This window comes from Phacochoerus africanus, chromosome 1 (genome assembly GCF_016906955.1).
Source record: "Phacochoerus africanus isolate WHEZ1 chromosome 1, ROS_Pafr_v1, whole genome shotgun sequence".
Lineage (NCBI taxonomy): Eukaryota > Metazoa > Chordata > Mammalia > Artiodactyla > Suidae > Phacochoerus > Phacochoerus africanus.
This window is the reverse complement of record NC_062544.1, coordinates 152,296,042-152,312,594: the sequence shown is the minus strand read 5'-3', so window position 1 is coordinate 152,312,594 and position 16,553 is coordinate 152,296,042. Positions and strand designations below refer to the sequence as shown.

The window sequence follows — 16,553 nt, the reverse complement described above, 5'->3', positions numbered from 1 at the left end:
GTCCACCGTCTCATGTGCCTGCAGCGGGCACGGGCACCCAGTGAACTCCTCCCCTACCACCTCTGCCCACAGCCCAGAAAGCTGCTCAGAGGATGCCCACCACCACCCTCAGGACCCAGCCAAGGCACAGTGTCTCTGGACCTGAGCCGCTCACCTCCCTAATCCTCCTCCAGAACCCACTTTCTCCCAGATAGATGGCCTGGGATCACCACCCCCCGACCCCAGCACCCAAACACTCACACACACACACCACACTCAGGAACACTCTTCTCCACCAAAATGTGTGCTGCTCCTTGATGCCAAGCACTTCTCTGGATTCTGGGAGTGCAGCGAGGGGAGCATCTAAGGACAAGGTGCGCAAAGCCTGCTTTCTGCGATCTGCCATGTGGTTAAGGAGGCACAAGTCTCTCAAACAGTCACACAGGCAATTCAGAAGGGCCAGGAGACACAGGAGGGGCCCTGAGAAAGCAGAATCGGGTGCAGGGAGGGCCTCCTTAGGAAGGGCAAGTGGCCTGTGCAAAGGGCAGTAGGCTGTGAGGCATTCGTTGTGGGAGGAGCAGAGGGGAGGCCTCTGGGGCAGAGCTCAGGGAGTGAAGGTTGGGGAGGGTGGGCAGCGGCCAGACCCAAAAGCCTCATGCTCAGAGGTGAGCAGGGATGGGCCTAGGAGGCTGCCCTCTCACTGGCCGGGCGCCCCGCCCGCTGACCCTCATGACCCCGACACACGGATGAAGACGCAGGCGCAGGAGGTTCTGAGCCCAGAGCCAACCCAGCAGCCCTCCGAGACCAGCTTGCGCCAGGCAGCCCGACCACCACCCGCCACCCCGCTGAGCTACCCCACCAAGTGGGCAACCATTTCTATGAACTCACTCTGCACATTTATTAAGCATCGCCTGGGCGGTGGGCGCGGGTGCAAGTGGCGCCTACTTGCTGTCCACCCGCTTGAGCTGCTCCTTGCCATTGATGGTCACCGACTTGAGCTGCCCATCCTCCTCCACCTCCACACGCTCCTGCCCGTTCTCCACTATGCGCTTGGTGGTGACCTTGTGTCCGTTGACCATCTCTGTGGACGACATCACCGACTTGAAGCCCGAGCTGCCCGAGCCAGAGAAGGACGTGGATGAGAAGGTGGTGCGGCCTGCGCCACCCACACCACGGCCCAGGGTGTCGAAGGCAGAGAAGGCCTCCATGAAGGCCGGGAACTCGCCGAAGCCAGCTGAGAAGGCCCCGCGCAGCCCGTGGCCCCGGCCCCCGCGGTCGCTGACGAACGGGGTGTCCCAGAAGTCAAAGGAGAAGGGGTCCAGGCCCCCGAAGAACTCGCGGAAGATGTCCTCAGGGTTGCGGAAGATGTAGCCGCTGTCAAAGGGGCTGCTGTAAGGGGTGCTGGCCCCGCCAGCCCGCCAGCTGTCACAGCCCGCACGGTCGTACACCGAGCGCTTCTTGGAGTCGGACAGGACCTCATAGGCCTCAGACACCTGCTTGAACTTCTTCTCGGCCTCCTCCTTGTTGTCGGGGTTCTTGTCCGGGTGCCAGCGCAAGGCCAGCTTGCGGTAGGCCTTCTTGATGTCCTCTGGGGAGGCACTGGCCTGCACCCCCAGGACTTCATAGTAGTTGGCCATGCCGAGGGCAGGGGTGCAGCAGCAAGGAGATGCGGGCCGAGGGCCCGGGTGACTGGTGGGCACAGGTGGCAGCGGTGGTGTGGATCCCTCGACAGGGGCCTGGCTGGAGTCTGCTGGCTCCGGGGCGGCTCTGCCTGTGGGTTTATCCTTTCATAGTACCAGTGCAGGGACAGGTGGGCACCTCCGCTAGAGGGGCGGGGGGAGGGGAGGGCACTGCCGCTGGGGCCTGGCCACCAGGCCGCAGCAGAGCAGGCTGGCCCTTTGTGACATCAGCCCTGGGCGGGGCAGATGCCCCCCTAGCTGGGCCTCACACCCAGGCCACCCCCGCACGGGAGGCTGAGCGTGGGGGGCCCAGATGGGGAGCTCTAGCCACTGGGGCTGCTGGATTAGCCCTGGGAACAGAGGCAGGACCAGCCTTGGGATCCCCGCGAAGTGGGCAACAAGGGTCAGCCATGGGGGTCCAGAGGGGAGAAAGGCCCTCCTGGGATGGCCCAATGGCTGGGTCGTCTGTGTTGAGTGAGGGGCTGAGGAAGGGAATCAGGCAGGGTGGGGGCAAGGGCTGGAGGTCATCCCGCTTGCACCCCATTATCCCATCATGTCCTCTGAGATGAGCCCCACAAAGGCAGGGCTGTTTGTCAGAGTCTAGGACAGTGCTTGGCAATCAGTACACATTTGTTGAATGAGTGAGGTTCAGAGACATGCAGCAACAGACTCAAGGTCACACAGTAAGTCAGTGAGATGCAAACCTAGGGCTGCATGAAGGTGTGGTGGACTGCAAACTGAAAGAAGCGTTCCACTCAATTCAGGTAAGAAAAATAGGGATTGGTAGTACGTATAGGTTAGTGGGTGTAGTGCGTTGAATGGTGGCCCCCAAAAGACCAGTCCCTGTCCAAGTCACAGGACCTGTGAGTGTGATCTTGTTAGGAAGAAGGGTCCCTACAGATGCAGTGAAATTGGGGATCTGGAGATGAGGTCGTGCTGGGTTACTGGAGGGGTTGTCCTAAATCCAATGACAAGTGTCCTTAGAAAAGCAGAGAGAGAAGTTCCCGTCATGGCGCAGTGGTTAAGGAATCCGACTAGGAACCATGAGGTTGCGGGTTCAGTCCCTGGCCTTTCTCAGTGGGTTAACGATCCGGCGTTGCCGTGAGCTGTGGTGTAGGTTGCAGACGAGGCTCGGATCCCGCGTTGCTGTGGCTCTGGTGTAGGAGGGTGGCTACAGCTCCGATTCCACCCCTAGCCTGGGAACCTCCATATGCCGCGGGAGCGGCCCAAGAAATAGCAACAACAACAACAACAAAAAAGACAAAAAGACAAAAAAAAAAAAGAAAAGAAAAGCAGAGAGATACACTGAAAAAAAGAGAAGGGGGCATGGTGTTGGAGGCAGCACAAGGAAGCCAGCAGTCCCCTGACTCGGGAGGAGCAGAGATGCTCCCCCAGATCCCAGGAGGTGCGCAGCCTGTTGCTGTGAGGGAGTGAATTTCTGTGGTTTTGCGTGGCCCGGTGTGTGATTTTGGCCGCCCTGGGAAACAAGATGAGGGAGGTAACCAGGTGTTCCCAGGCATTTGCACACCTCAACTTCTCTTCGTTCTGAAGCTGGGTCGTATTTAGAAACCTCAGTTAACAGTGCTGATTACCACCTATTCCTCCCTTCACCTCCCTCCCCCGCCCCCCCAAGTAGGATGGAAAACCACCTGGGCCCTGGCGGGGTTAGGGGGAGGCCTGTGGCTGTTTGGCCCACTTAGTCTTAACTCCTCTTCCTTCTCTTTCCTCCTCCCTCCCTCATCCTCCTTTTTCTACTCTTCATCCCTGTGGTTATGCTCCCTCTATGCTCATGGGCGCTGTGTTCCAGCACCTAGCAGGGGACAGTGTGTTCTAACCTACCCACATGCTGAGAGGCGTGAAGGCAGAAACTGGAGACACTTTGCAAACCCACCCAAGGGTGATAAATGCTGTCACCCACACACCCCTCACCAGGAGCATGACTTGCCTGTAGGCCCTGGTCCATCCCTAACATGTCATTCACTTGAGGAAACCAATGGCAGGTTAACCCACTGGGGGTAGCCTCAGGTGCAGATATTTCTGTGTGTTCATAAGTATGTTTCTGTCACTCCAGTTAGAGCCTGTTCCTGGCAGGCTTGTCTGCTGGTACTAAGACAACCACACACCCCGCCCCCGTTCCCCATGGCTGATTATGGCGACCGTGGGGAGCCCCGAGGTGGGGGGGGGGGCTGGTGACAGACAGGGCATTGCTAAAACAGCAGAGGTGACTCGAAGAGCAGTGTTAGTGTGGAGGCAGGGCAGGGGCGAAATGGTAATTGGGGTGTGGATTGTGGTGCCAGTGGCGCTAATGGAGGTGATGGCGACACTGGCGGTGAGGACGTTGGTGACAATGGTAGAAATGCTTGTCATGGAGTGTGCTCACGGTTACGGTCACAGTGGAGGGGCGGTAATTGTGGGCCTGGAGGGGTGTGGTCCACCAAGATGGTGGAGGTGTGCTGGGTAGTGATGGGATCTACAAGAGTGTTGGGTGTGGTTGCTGGTAGTGATGGCGATTGATCACCCCCCACATCTCTGAGGCTTAGGACAGACATTTATTTTCTGCCCACTTGACTTGTCCACACCCACGGGTCAGCTGCTCGGGCTCCAACCCCCCATATCCCCCCGTATCTTCTCATTCTAGGCCCGAGGCTGAGGGAGCAGCTCTGATTTGGAACAGACCCCCTCTTAGCAGATGGGGTGCAAGGAAGAGCTGGGTGAAGCTTCACACACCTCTCAGGACACAATGATTGTCTTGCTCACGTCACATGGTCAAGGCCATCTTCCCTGGGGGGAGTGACTCCTGCAGGAAGGTTCTGCACATGTGAAACAGCATCCAGAGAGGCACTACTGGGGGGTTCGGATTGCACTGCAAGGGACAATGGGGAGAGGAAGGTGACTGCAGTGATGGCTCATGGAGGAGATGGGTGGGGCTGCTGTGATGGGCATGGTAGTGGCAGTGTTGGGACTGGTTAGTGGCAGGAAGGACAGCTGGGGTTCTGAAGATTGTGGGATGACGTAGGGTGGAAGTGACAATGTGCTATGACCATCATGCTGAAGGTGATGATGATAATATTGCAGACGTGATGTTCTGGATTGTTTCTAACTCAGATTTACCACCACCCTCTTCTGTGGTCTCCTCTGCATCCTGGAGAATTCTGGATGATTTTCCAGAATCCTCTTACCCACAGAGTTCCAGGTGAGAGTCTGCCAATGCCTGAGATGTGGAAAGTGGAAAAAAAGAAAAAAAAAAAAAAGAGGTAGTTGCAGGCAGGTGACAACCCAGAGGTTTGCAGCAGCTTCGAGACTGCATGCTGAGATATTCAGGGGGAGCTCCCGAAATATCCTAAAATTCTAGCAGCTTCCAGGAAAGCTCTTAGGATCCACTGCTTTGGAGCCATAGACACCATCAGCAATGAATTGCTTCTCTGATTTTACTCTCCCAGGTCACCCAGTGGTTGTGGAAACTTGTGTTAAATGGCTTGCTACTTGTTATATAGTCAATAACTCTGTACATGTGGTCATGGTGATAGTGGCTCAGGTGAAGATGGTGGTAGTAGTGGAGGTGGGCATGGTGACAATGGCGATGACACAGGCAAAAATGATGGTGTGATGTCAGTGGTGGTGGTGATGTTAGAGGAGATGACAGCAGCCACGAGGAAGGTAACATTGGTTGACATGGAAACAGGGGATAATAATAATGGTAGTAACGATGGTAGTAATGGGGTCATGGTAATTTGTTGAGGTTAAAATGGTGGAGTGGGAGTTCCCGTCATGGCGCAGTGGAAACGAATCCACCTAGGAACCATGAGGTCGTGGGTTTGATCCCTGGCCTTGCTCAGTGGGTTAAGGATCCAGGATTGCAGTGAGCTATGGTGTAGGCCAGCAATTACAGCTCCCATTCAACCCCTAACCTGAGAACTTCCATATGCCGTAGGTTCGGCCCTAAAAAGAGAAAAAAAGAAAAGTTAAAGAGTTCCCATCATGGTGCAGAGGAAATGAATCCGACTAGGAACCATGAGGTTGTGGGGTCAATCGCTGGCCTCACTCAGTGGGCTAAGGATCCGGCGTTGCTGTGAGCTGTGGTGTAGGTTGCAGACGCGGTCTGAATCTGGTGTTGCTGTGGCTGTGGTGTAGGCCGGCAGCTACAGCTCTGGATCTGGTGTTGCTGTGGCTGTGGTGTAGGCCGGCAGCTACAGCTCTGATTAGACCCCTAGCCTGGGAACCTCCATATGCCAAGGGTACGGCCCTCAAAAGACAAAAGACAAAAAAAAAAGGTTAATTCATAAGGGATCCAGGAGTTCCCTGGTGCTTCAGTGGGTTAAGGATATGGCATTGTCACTGTCATGACTTGGGTCACTGCTGCAGCATGGGTTTGCTCCCTGGCCTGGGAACTTTCACATGCTGTAAGATGCAGGGTGGGGGAGGGGGAAGGAGTTCCTGTTGTGGCTCAGTGGTTAACGAATCCAACTAGGAACCATGAGGTTGTGGGTTCCATCCCTGGCCTTGCTCAGTGGGTTAAGGATCCGGCGTTGCCGTGAGCTCTGGTGTAGGTCACAGATGCAGCTTGGATCTGGTGTTGCTGTGGTTTAGGCCGGCGGCTATAACTCCAATTAGACCCCTAGCCTGGGAACCTCCGTATGCTGCGGGTACACCCTGAAAAGACAAAAAAAAAAAAAAAAAAGACATAAGGGATCCAGGGTAATGAGATGCCCATGAATCCTACAGAGGCTCCCTCCCCCACTTCCCCTGAGAGGCGCTCATGCATGCTGACCTCCACTGTCTTCCTGGGAGGAACTTGGTTCGGGCCCCTCTGCAGGCTCCCTGCCGTGCTTGGCCTCAGGTCCTGTGCTCAGCTTGAGGCCCCTGGGTGTGGGCTGTGTGCAGCTGGAATGGAGACAGGGCTGGAGGGCTGGCCTAGGGCACAGAGAGCAGATACTCAGCAGGACTCATTGGACAGGCCAGCCCCAGCTCCTCACTCCTCAGGCACCCTGAAGATGGAGAGACCTTTCCATTGCCAAGGGTGCGAGTGAGCACCCGGTAAAGGAGGATATGAACTTGAAAGCAGTTGCTCACAGAGGGACTTTGGACTAGTGTCCCCTGAGGTCCTACAAACAACAGTGTTTGCAGAGACCAGTGGGAGCAGCAGGGCCTCTGGGGTCCCTCTGCAGGGTTGCCTTGAGGAGCAGATATGACCCGACTCGACCTCAGGCCTCTGCACTCTTGACTCTCGCTGGATGTTCATCACTTTCCCTCCCTGAGCCTCCCCCTCCGTTACCAGTCGGGTGGTGAAACCCTCCCTCTGCTCAGGGGCTTCCTCCTGGAGAGCCAGCCTAGCCTCCCTGGCCTCTGGCCTCTGATGTTCCAAGTCCCCAGTCTCAGGCCCACACTGAAGCCAGCTCCCTGAGCCGCAGCCCGGGAAGAGGAGGAGGACCTTGGGTGACCAGGTGAGCTCAGGCAGAGTTTGACCTGATGCCCAGGGAGGCCCAGAGAGGGCAGGGCGTACCCAAGGTCGCATAGTAGTCCCAGGAACCCTCCCCAGGGCAAGCTGATGGAGGCCGATTAGGCAGCCAATTGGTACTCTGAGCAGCCAGAGGCCCCTCTCTGTCTCCGTAATTAATGGAGTGGCTTTTTAAAAGGATTCTAATCACCCCGATCCTATCTGCTTATCACTAGCGTTCCTAATTAGATGATCCTGGCAGTTACTTGGCTAATTCCCTCCAGCCCCAGCAGTCCTGCCCGGCCTGGGGCAGCCCACCCCAACCCCTAAACCACCCCCGCCCAGCCAGATGGGCAGTTTAGGCCTTCTCTCCCCACAGGGCCCCTGGTTCTCTAACTGCATTACCTTCAGGATGGATGGGTGACAGCGATGGATGGGCTGCTGGATGGACAGTGACATGTGAGTGAAGGGACTGAGTGATGGACAAGGTTGGGTGGATGGATGCACGGACAGACTGGGAGGTCAAGAGCTTGGCCTGTCAGGTCAGACAGCTCTGCCATTTACTGGCTGTGTGTTCTCTGGGAAGTCAGTTAACTTCTCTGTGCCTCCCTTTCCTCATCTCACTTCTAAAATGGGGGTAATCATAGTATCTTCCCTGTAAGGTTGCTGTGAGGATAGCTCAGAACAGAGGCAGAGTGGGTGCTGCTAGCACCAAGTAAGGACAACAGCATTGACAGTGGGTGGGCGGACAGACTGACACAGGAGTAGAGGGAGGACTAGCAGGGGAGGGTCCAAGGAAGAATGGGCAGAGGGCTAGAGGGACATACACACTGGTGGACTGATGGGAGTTGGGCAGTTGGGAGGGGTCACTAGACAGGTGGAAGGGATAGGAAGCCCTCAGTGCCAGAAGGAGACAAGGGGAGTCGGGGTGGTGGGTATCCTCTCTTCTCCAGACACAACAAGATGATTTCAGCTCAGGTCCCCATGTAGACATGGCTCAGACCTGCTTTCCCTCCCCAGGACCTCCAGGAAATCTTCCTACTCAATGCTCCCAGCCAGTGGTGATGGTGCCCAGCAACATTTTCCCCTGGTCTCCACCCAGGTAACATGCTTCCTGGGGTGATTCATGTGATTGCTGAAGGCTCAAATCTAGCCTCAAATGGGTGTTTACATCTAAGAGAAGGCATCATTTGTGGGACCACCCCCCAAGTTCCAAAGTGTGCTAGCCTGCTGGGACAGGTACTCTCTCCTCCCTGCCCACAGTCCCCTCGTCCCCAGCCCAGCCTTGCCTGGAGCAAGCCTGGGTCAGGCTCTGATCCCAATTCCAACAATTGGTCCTAAGCATCTAGGAGAATTCAGACCCCACAAGCTCTCCCAACGCCCATGGGCCTCAGTAGCTTCTGAGTTGTGGGGCATCCTATGTCTTTCTGGAAAGAATATAGAACACAGATGCCCAAAGCATCTTTCAGAGTTAAGGCCTACATGCATATAACCACATTCATTCTAAAAGACATCCATCTACCCACCTACCCATTTACTCATTCATTCATCCACCCTTCCACCCACCCACCCACTTATCCACCTATCCGCTCACCCATCCAACCATCGACCCATCCACTCATTCATCCACCCACCTACTCATCCACCCATCCATCCATCCATCCACTCATCCATCCACCCATCCATCCACCTATCCATCCATCCATCTTTCCATCTATCCATCTACCCATCCATTCATGTACTCATCACTCATCCATCCATCCACCCATCCGTTCATCTACCCATCCACTCATCCACTCACCCATCTATCCATCTATCCACCCATCCATTTACCCATCCATCCAGCTACCCAACTCCCCATTCTCCATCCACACACCCACCCATTCATCTACCCACCATCCATCTACCCACACACCTATCCATCACCCACTCCTCCATCCACCCATCCCTCCCCACACCCATCTATCCATCCACTCATCCAGTCCCACTCATCCACCCAGCCATCCCACATGTTTTTGAGCTCCTATCTACACATGTGCTGTGTGCCAGGCACTCTTCTGGAAGCTGCAGGTGTATATGCTGGTGAACACACTAGATGGAGCCTTGCCCTTACGGAGTTGATGTCTAGTGGGGAAGGTATAAGAAACTGATGACGAATGAAGGTTTAATATAATCAGGTGGTGAGAGATGCCATGAAGAAAAACAAAGCAGAAAGAGGACCTGGAGCAACGGGATTCCCATGCCTCCATGAGCCTGTGCATGCCTATGCACATGAACATATTTGTACACATGTGCACATAATCATGCACAGGTCCCCACAAGTCCTGCAGCCCTGCTGTGCCTGGGAATTGGAGCAGTGTCCCCAAGGGTGTTGAATTCTGCCGTGTCACCTCCCATTCTCCTACTTCCTGGTGTTGGGGGGAGAGGCAACACCTGTCTGGGGCATCTGAGAAGGGTGGTCAGAGGGGTGACACCCAGGCAGGGTCTGTTGGCGGGAGCAGCATTGGCCTTTGGTCTCAGCTTCAAACATGAAGGACCTTGGTTTTAGACAGTAGATGTCTTTTCAAATGATGTAAATCATTCAGTCAGGGAAAAAGCAACATTCCCAGGTGGGAAGGTGTTCATTGTGCGACTGTAGACACGTCCACGTCTTCAGCCTCCGCTGTCCTGAGTGCACTAGCAATTTTTCTAAACAAGGGGTTCTCAGCAGGAACTGTCCCAGGGGACATTTGGCAATGACTGGGGACATTTTTTATTGTCATGACTTGGGGTGGGGTGAGGCCAGGAGTGTTCCAATCACCCTGCAACGCACAGGGGAGCTGCACACATCAAGAGAGTGAGGCTGGGATCCCTGGTCTACACCTGAAATCACCATCCATTGCACAGTTACACTGCATTTATACTTCTGTGTGCCAAAGGCATTCATTTCCTTAATGTGAACATTTAAAACATTCAGGTGACCTGTTTGGTTACTTGTTTCCTAATAAATTCATAAAGTCAAAACCTTGAAACTTGAAGGTGTTTTCCACGCAGTGCAACGGGAGAGCACTGGTCTGGGGTCCATGGGGCATGGAGAGGGCCTTGGGCCCTCAGATAGATGCCAGGCCCAAGAGCTTGGCCATGTTCTAGGCTGGGGCAGGGGAAGGATGTGATCAGTTACATGGTCCAGAATAGATCTCTGATCTCTCCGCAATGAGGTTCTGTTTTCTTCCCAACAAATGTTAAAATGTAAAGTCTGACATTACCAAGTGTTGGTGAGGATATGAAAATCCCCTGCCCTGCTGGTGGGAATGTTAATTGGGACCTTCAGTTCAGAACATTCCTTGGCGTCATCTTGTCAGTGGGAGGGCGCCAAGTCCTTGACTCAGTAATTCTACTTCTAAGCTTACACCCGAGAGAAACCCCCACATGTGGGTAGAGGAACAAGACCAGCCGTTGCTGACCTGTGTAGAGCAGAAAACAGGAGACTACACAAATACGTTGTGTTATATTTACACAATGGAACATTTTACTGCAGCAAAAAAATCAATGGAGGGGTTCAGTCTGAAGGCCAGGACTGAGGACCATTTGCCTTCCTGCCACAACCCTGCAAGGTGTGGTCTTATTTTACTGGTAAGGAGTCTGGATTTAAAGAGGCTACTTGCTCAAAAATGCACAGCAATGGAGAAGCAGTTGTCTGTCCCATAGCCAGGCCTTGTCCTTGAGTAACACTGATTAGGAACTAAGGAGTCTCTGAGGGCCTGAGGGGAGTAGGAAGTCAGATAAGTCTTCCTCTAAGATCTTTGGGGTTTTGAAGGGTGAAGAGGAGTTCTCCCAGCAGTTCTGAAGGGGAGAACATCCCAGGGAGAGAGACCAATCAGGAAGAAGCAGAGAAAAGAAAAAAGGTTTTGTTAAATGATCCTTTTTTCTTTATGTTACAAAAATGCTACATATTCATAACACATTAAAATAACAGCACAAGTTTATAAAGTGAAAACTACCTCACCCCAGAGTCTCTCACACTTCCCAGAACTAACCCTTGTTACTCATTAGGTATATATCTTCTCAGATTTTTTTTCTCCTATGTCTACACAAATATTTTTAAAACAAAAAGTTATGCTTTATATATTGCTGTGCAGTTTGCTTTTTTTTCCCCCCAAAAAACCTGTAATTTAGCTTTTGTTTCTAGTGTTTCTATGAGGTGTCCCTGAGGAGAGCTTGCTGGGGCAGAGAGCACATGGAATTCTGATAAACATTCCCATGAATGGCATGTGCCAGGGGCTATTTCCACAATTTACCAGCCTTTTCCATTTGTCCAAGAGGAGAGGTAAAAATGGTACCTCCTTGCAAAATTTGCACATACTTGATTATTTCTGAGGTTGAGCTCAGGTCCAAATATTTACCAAATATTTACATTTCTATTAGGAAGAACCTCTTTCTGTATCCTTTGCTGGTTTTCTCTTTTGCTGGGGGTGGTGGGCGGAGGGATTCTTTCTATTATGTGTTGCATTTTTGTATCTTGAGGTTTTGCATAATTGCAAAGTTATTTCCAATTTGCAATGATTATTTTTAAATATTACTTTTTATCATTAAAGCCATTACACCTGGAGTTTCCACTGTGGCACAGTGGGTTAAGAATCCAGCTGCAGCGGCTCAGGTCGCTGCAGAGGCACAGGTTCAGTTCCTGGCCTGGCACAGTGTGTTAAAGGATCCGGTATTGCTGCAGTTGTAGAGCAGGCGTCAGCTGGGGCTCAGATTCCGTCCCTGGCCTGGGAACTTCCATACCCCTCGGGTGTGACCATTAAAAAACCCACAAAGGCATTAAACCTCATTATGGAATACTTGGACAATGAAGAGAAGAAGGAAAAATCCTCTGTCACAGAGATATCACCATTTGTTAGCATTTGGTGAAAATTCTTTCCCCGGATGCTACAGTCACTGCTGTCATCATGTGATACATGCCTGTCCCAAGACTTGGCTGTAAGAGCATAACCTTCAGGAGGCAGTTCAGAGGCTTCCTAGTGGATGTCCTACAGTTCCCTCACCTCCTCCTTTTTTACTGCAGTAAAATACACATAACATAAAATTAACCACCATAATAACCATATTTAAGTATCTGGTTCGGTAGCATCAAGTACATTTCCATTGTTGTGCGACCATCACCACCATCCATCCTTATAACTCCTTGCATCTTGTAAAACTAAAAGTCTGTTCCCAGCAAACACTGACTCCCCAGCCCCTGGGCCAACCATCTACTTTCTGTCTCTACAAATCTGAAGGCTCTTGGGACCTTATGTAAGTGGGATCCTACAGTGTTAATCTTTTGTCACTGGCTCGTTTCACTGAGCATTTTGTCTTTGAGATTCATCCGTGTTATAGCAGGTGTCTGAGTTTCCTTCCTTTTTAAGGCTGAATGGCATTCCATTGCATGGATGGACCACATTTTCTTTCTCCATTCACCCATCAATGGGCATTTGTGAATTGTGAATAATGCTGCTGTGAACATGGGTGCAAATATCTGCTGGAGTCCCTGCTTATAACTCATTTGTGAGTGTACTCTCATCCTGCCCCTTTTCTGAGCACTTAGGTTGTATCCAGTCTCTTAGTGTTATAAATAGTGATGTCCTGAACATCTCAGTGTCAGAGCTTCTTGCACAAGCTCCCTGGGAGATCACTCAGCATTTGCATCTTGGAACTGGACTTGTTACCTCAGAGCTCATTTCAAACACGTTGTTACCCCAAGCTTTATCCTACCACCCTCCCTGCTCCAGAAGCTTTGCCATCTTGCACGTTTGACAGGTTCTCATTTTTTCTCGTTGGTTCCTAGAAAGGCCAAACTTAAGGTTTGCAGCGTTCCTCTGCCAGTGTCCCTGTGGGGTAGCCAGCTGGGTAGGTTGCAATGAATGGTTTCAAAACTAACTCCTTAATAAGCCCGGAATGTGTAATGGAACATGCATGATGTCAGACTCAAACTCAGGGTCCCCGAGACACAACGGGCCTTGGCATGAGGGGCCAGTTAGAGACAGAGGCACGGCTTCCTAAATGGAGAAATGCAGAAATGGCCCTGCAGACACAGTCCCATTGGGGCCAGATCTGCTGCCTATTTTCAAGTGAATCTCCTAATTTAAAATCGTTTGCAATTCATTCATATTTTTGTAAAACATCATGCAGCCCAAACACAAACTTGTCTGCTGACCGCGTACAGCCCCAGGCTGCTGGTCCCAGGTATGAGGAGGTGCTCACCCAGTGAGGTGCTAACCAGCTGGTTGTTCCAAGTTCCCTTGATTGACTAGCCCTCCACCCACACATTGATCCAGGAGACCTCCTTTATCATCCATTATCTTGTAAATAATAGGGTCTCTTTCAGGCTTACCCAAGTCAAAGCCATTGATCTGCTTATTCTTACAGCACAACCAAGAGGAGTGAACCATTGTGATCGTGGAATCTTGTTTAATACTGGAAAGCATCACACATACACACACACCCTCACTTTATTTTCCCTAATTTTCTGACTTATTCTGTTGGTCTTGTTAGTTTTTCCAGATAAAGTTTGGAATCATTTCATCATTTTGCCTAAAAACAAAACAACCCAGAGGCCTGCTGCTCTGCCCCGGGGTCAGGGGCAGGGGGGGCGGGCATGGGGTCAGCACAGGAGGAGAGCCCACTGGCTCTGGAGCAGTACCTTCCTCCCTCTCAGGTGAGTCTGTCCTGTCAGGTAGATGCAGGCCTTCTTCCCAAACCCTGCGTCCCCAGGTGATGGAGCTTGGGGTGGGGGTGTCCATCCTGCAGTGCTGGGGACTGGCATGCTGTTCCCTTCCCTATTCCAAGCATTGGGTCACCTGGTCTGTAGGAATTACAAAGGGGGTTGGGTTCTTCCTACTGAAAATGGGGAGCAGCAGCCCTAGCTGGAGGAAGGGAGGAAGTCCCTGGTCCCGCCAGCCCCACTGGGTGCAAACAGATAGAACAAAGGCAGACCCACCCCAGGTGCCCCGGTGTCACCACAGAGTCATAAAAACACCATGGCCCTGCATGGCCTTCCCACCTACCCGCCCTGCCCAGGAGCTTTGAGGCCACAGAATCGAAACTATTTACCAGCACAATGACTCTGGGCACCGGCTGTCATTGTTAGGAGCAGACTGTTTCACAGGGGGTGAGAACAGAAGCTTCAGAACAGGGGCCCCAGCCTGGCTCTGCTCCTCCAGAGCAACTTGCAGGGATTTGAACCTGGGCATTTAGGGCCAGTGTGCTTCCCCTGCTCCTGGAGGTCACCGCCTGCCCACCCTGCACCATTCTCACTACCACTGCCTTCCCAGTCTTTGTCACCCTGTGAGGGTGTCTTGGCTGCAGATCACCCTCACCCACCACCCACAGATCTTTGTGTATTTCATCCCCACCCATCTGCCAAGAACAAGTGGAGTCAGTAGACATCTGTGAGTTAAATGAATGGATCCACTCAAGGGCGTTTGGGAAGCACCTGCGCCAGCCCAGGTGTGACACAGGAGGGACAAGAGGGATACAGCCCTGGTCTCTTGGACCTGAATTAATTTGCAGAAGAGAAGTCTGCTTCCTGCTTCTTCCTGCTGGCTCTTAGCCCCTTCTGCAGTGCCTGGCCCTGGGTCCTCCAATAACACTGGTTGTTGGGAGGGAAGTAATAAAAACTTGAGTAATAGGGAAACAAGAGCAGGCCTCTTCCAGTGGTTGTTCAGGCTCTGGATTCTAGCTGGAGGTCCTGGGCCATGTTCTGGACTCAGGTCCATGTCCTCAGCACTAGGTTCTGGGTTCTGAGCCCCAGGCTCTGAGCTTCAGGGGTCCACACCTGGAGCCCAGGTCGGGATTCTGACGTCCAGATTCAGGGCCACAGGCTCAGAGTTCTTGGCAGTAAGTTCTGGCTTCTGAGCACTAAGCCCTAAGTTCTGGATTTGGGGACACAGCTCTGTGCTCCATGTTTTGGGCTCTGGCTTCTGAGTCCTAGTGTGCAGGCTGTGGTCTCAAAGCTCTGGACTCCAGGTCCTGGCCCTGGGCTCTGGATTTGATGCCAGGCAAGAAGGCCCATTGGCCAGAGGCCAGGCAGAGTTGCCATGGTGCTCTCTGCCCAGAAGGGAGCTCCACAAGGGCAGACTCTTCTGCGCCATGTAGCCCCCACACCCAGAACAGTTCCTGGTGTCTAAGCGTTCAACAGGCACGTGTGTGCACACTCGGATGCATGACCTTATTGACACCTGCAGTCAGGACCAGCCCTGTCCTCCCTGTGGCCACAGCTTCCAGGAGCAGGGCCAGAAGATGGGAGGTCCAGGAGGGGAGCTGCTGAGGAGGCACTCAGGTGGACAGGCAGTAGCTGCCCAGTTGCACCTGGGTTTGGTCTTTCTTCGCTGCTCTGTTCTCCATGAGAAGGATGTTCCAGGTAGAGTTGGCACACCAGGGGCAGAGGCATCCTGAGCTGGGGTCCCAAGGATGCTCCCTCCTCCCAGTCCTGATGGGGTGGGGCATATGGGGCTTCATAGGATCATTGCCTCCCCAGCCCCAAGCAAGCACCCTGCCCAGCGGAGGACGGAAAGGCACCTCTAGCACAGTGGACATGAGGGCTGCCAAGAAACAAGGCCGGCAATCAAGTACTCATCCTCTGGGACCTGGGGACCCAGAGATGATGATGATTGGGGTCAAAAGAAATCATTGATCAGGGACAGATGGCTGGAGTGACTTGTAATCAGGGAGAGTAAAGTCATAAGGAGGCGATGTCATCCCAGCATGGCACAACTGAGACCTTGGTGATCAGAGTGATCTTTGATGGATGTATCATTAATCATAGAGCAGGGACATAGGTCATGAGGATGTGGGCCACAGGGGCATTAGTGATGGAAGCATTGGTGTTGTGTCCTGATGGTCAAGAAGGTAAATGAGAGATTGACAATCAGATTCAGTGATGTCCAGAGATCTTGGCAGTGTGAGATCTACTGGGGACCAAAAGCATTGGTGATTAGAGAATTTGGTGATCAGAGACATGGGTGACAGTGATACCCATGGCCAGGGAGATGGGCAAACAGTGCTGCTGGTGATCAGGGGTGTAAGGGACACTGGTCATGAGGGACTTGGAAGATAAGAAGATTCAGCAGTCGTTGATGTTGGATACTTGGTGATTAGCATTATAGGTAACCAGAATCACTGCTGACCACACAGGTAGTCAGAAAATCTGATGGTAAGGGGATTCCATGATCAGGGACATTGTTGGTTAGTGATGGAGATGTGATGAAGGATATTGCTGAGAAGACCTTGGTGATGAGAAATAGTGTGATTACAAATGTTGGAGATCACACATGAGTGACCAGATCTAATATTGACACGGAAAATATTGATCAATGACCTTGGGGAACTTCTTGATGACCCAGGACATCAGTGATAGGGCGCAATGGCGGTCATCACATTAGTAACAAGGAACATGGGTGATGAGAAGCACCAATGGTCACAGCCTGGTTACCAGGGTTGTT

General features: G+C 52.6%; 1 protein-coding gene across 2 annotated transcripts; it reads right to left on the bottom strand.

The window, feature by feature from the left end:
* Window positions 1-896: 896 nt before the first annotated feature.
* DNAJB8 (DnaJ heat shock protein family (Hsp40) member B8) lies at window positions 897-1,626 on the bottom strand. Of its 2 annotated transcripts, XM_047754646.1 has the most exons (2): window positions 1,205-1,616; window positions 897-1,135 (listed from the first exon to the last, which is right to left on the bottom strand). In XM_047754646.1, the coding sequence occupies exons 1-2, from the start codon at window positions 1,614-1,616 to the stop codon at window positions 921-923; spliced, it is 627 nt and encodes a 208-aa protein (XP_047610602.1). In that variant the 3' UTR covers window positions 897-920. The 2 variants fall into 2 exon arrangements, with proteins under 2 accessions (XP_047610602.1, XP_047610598.1); XM_047754642.1 differs by having other exon boundaries at window positions 897-1,626.
* Window positions 1,627-16,553: the final 14,927 nt, after the last annotated feature.

Bases quoted from the DNA above. Each gene is read 5' to 3' on its own strand.
- DNAJB8 (XM_047754642.1), bottom strand. From the start codon at position 1,616: ATGGCCAACTACTATGAAGTCCTGGGGGTGCAGGCCAGTGCCTCCCCA.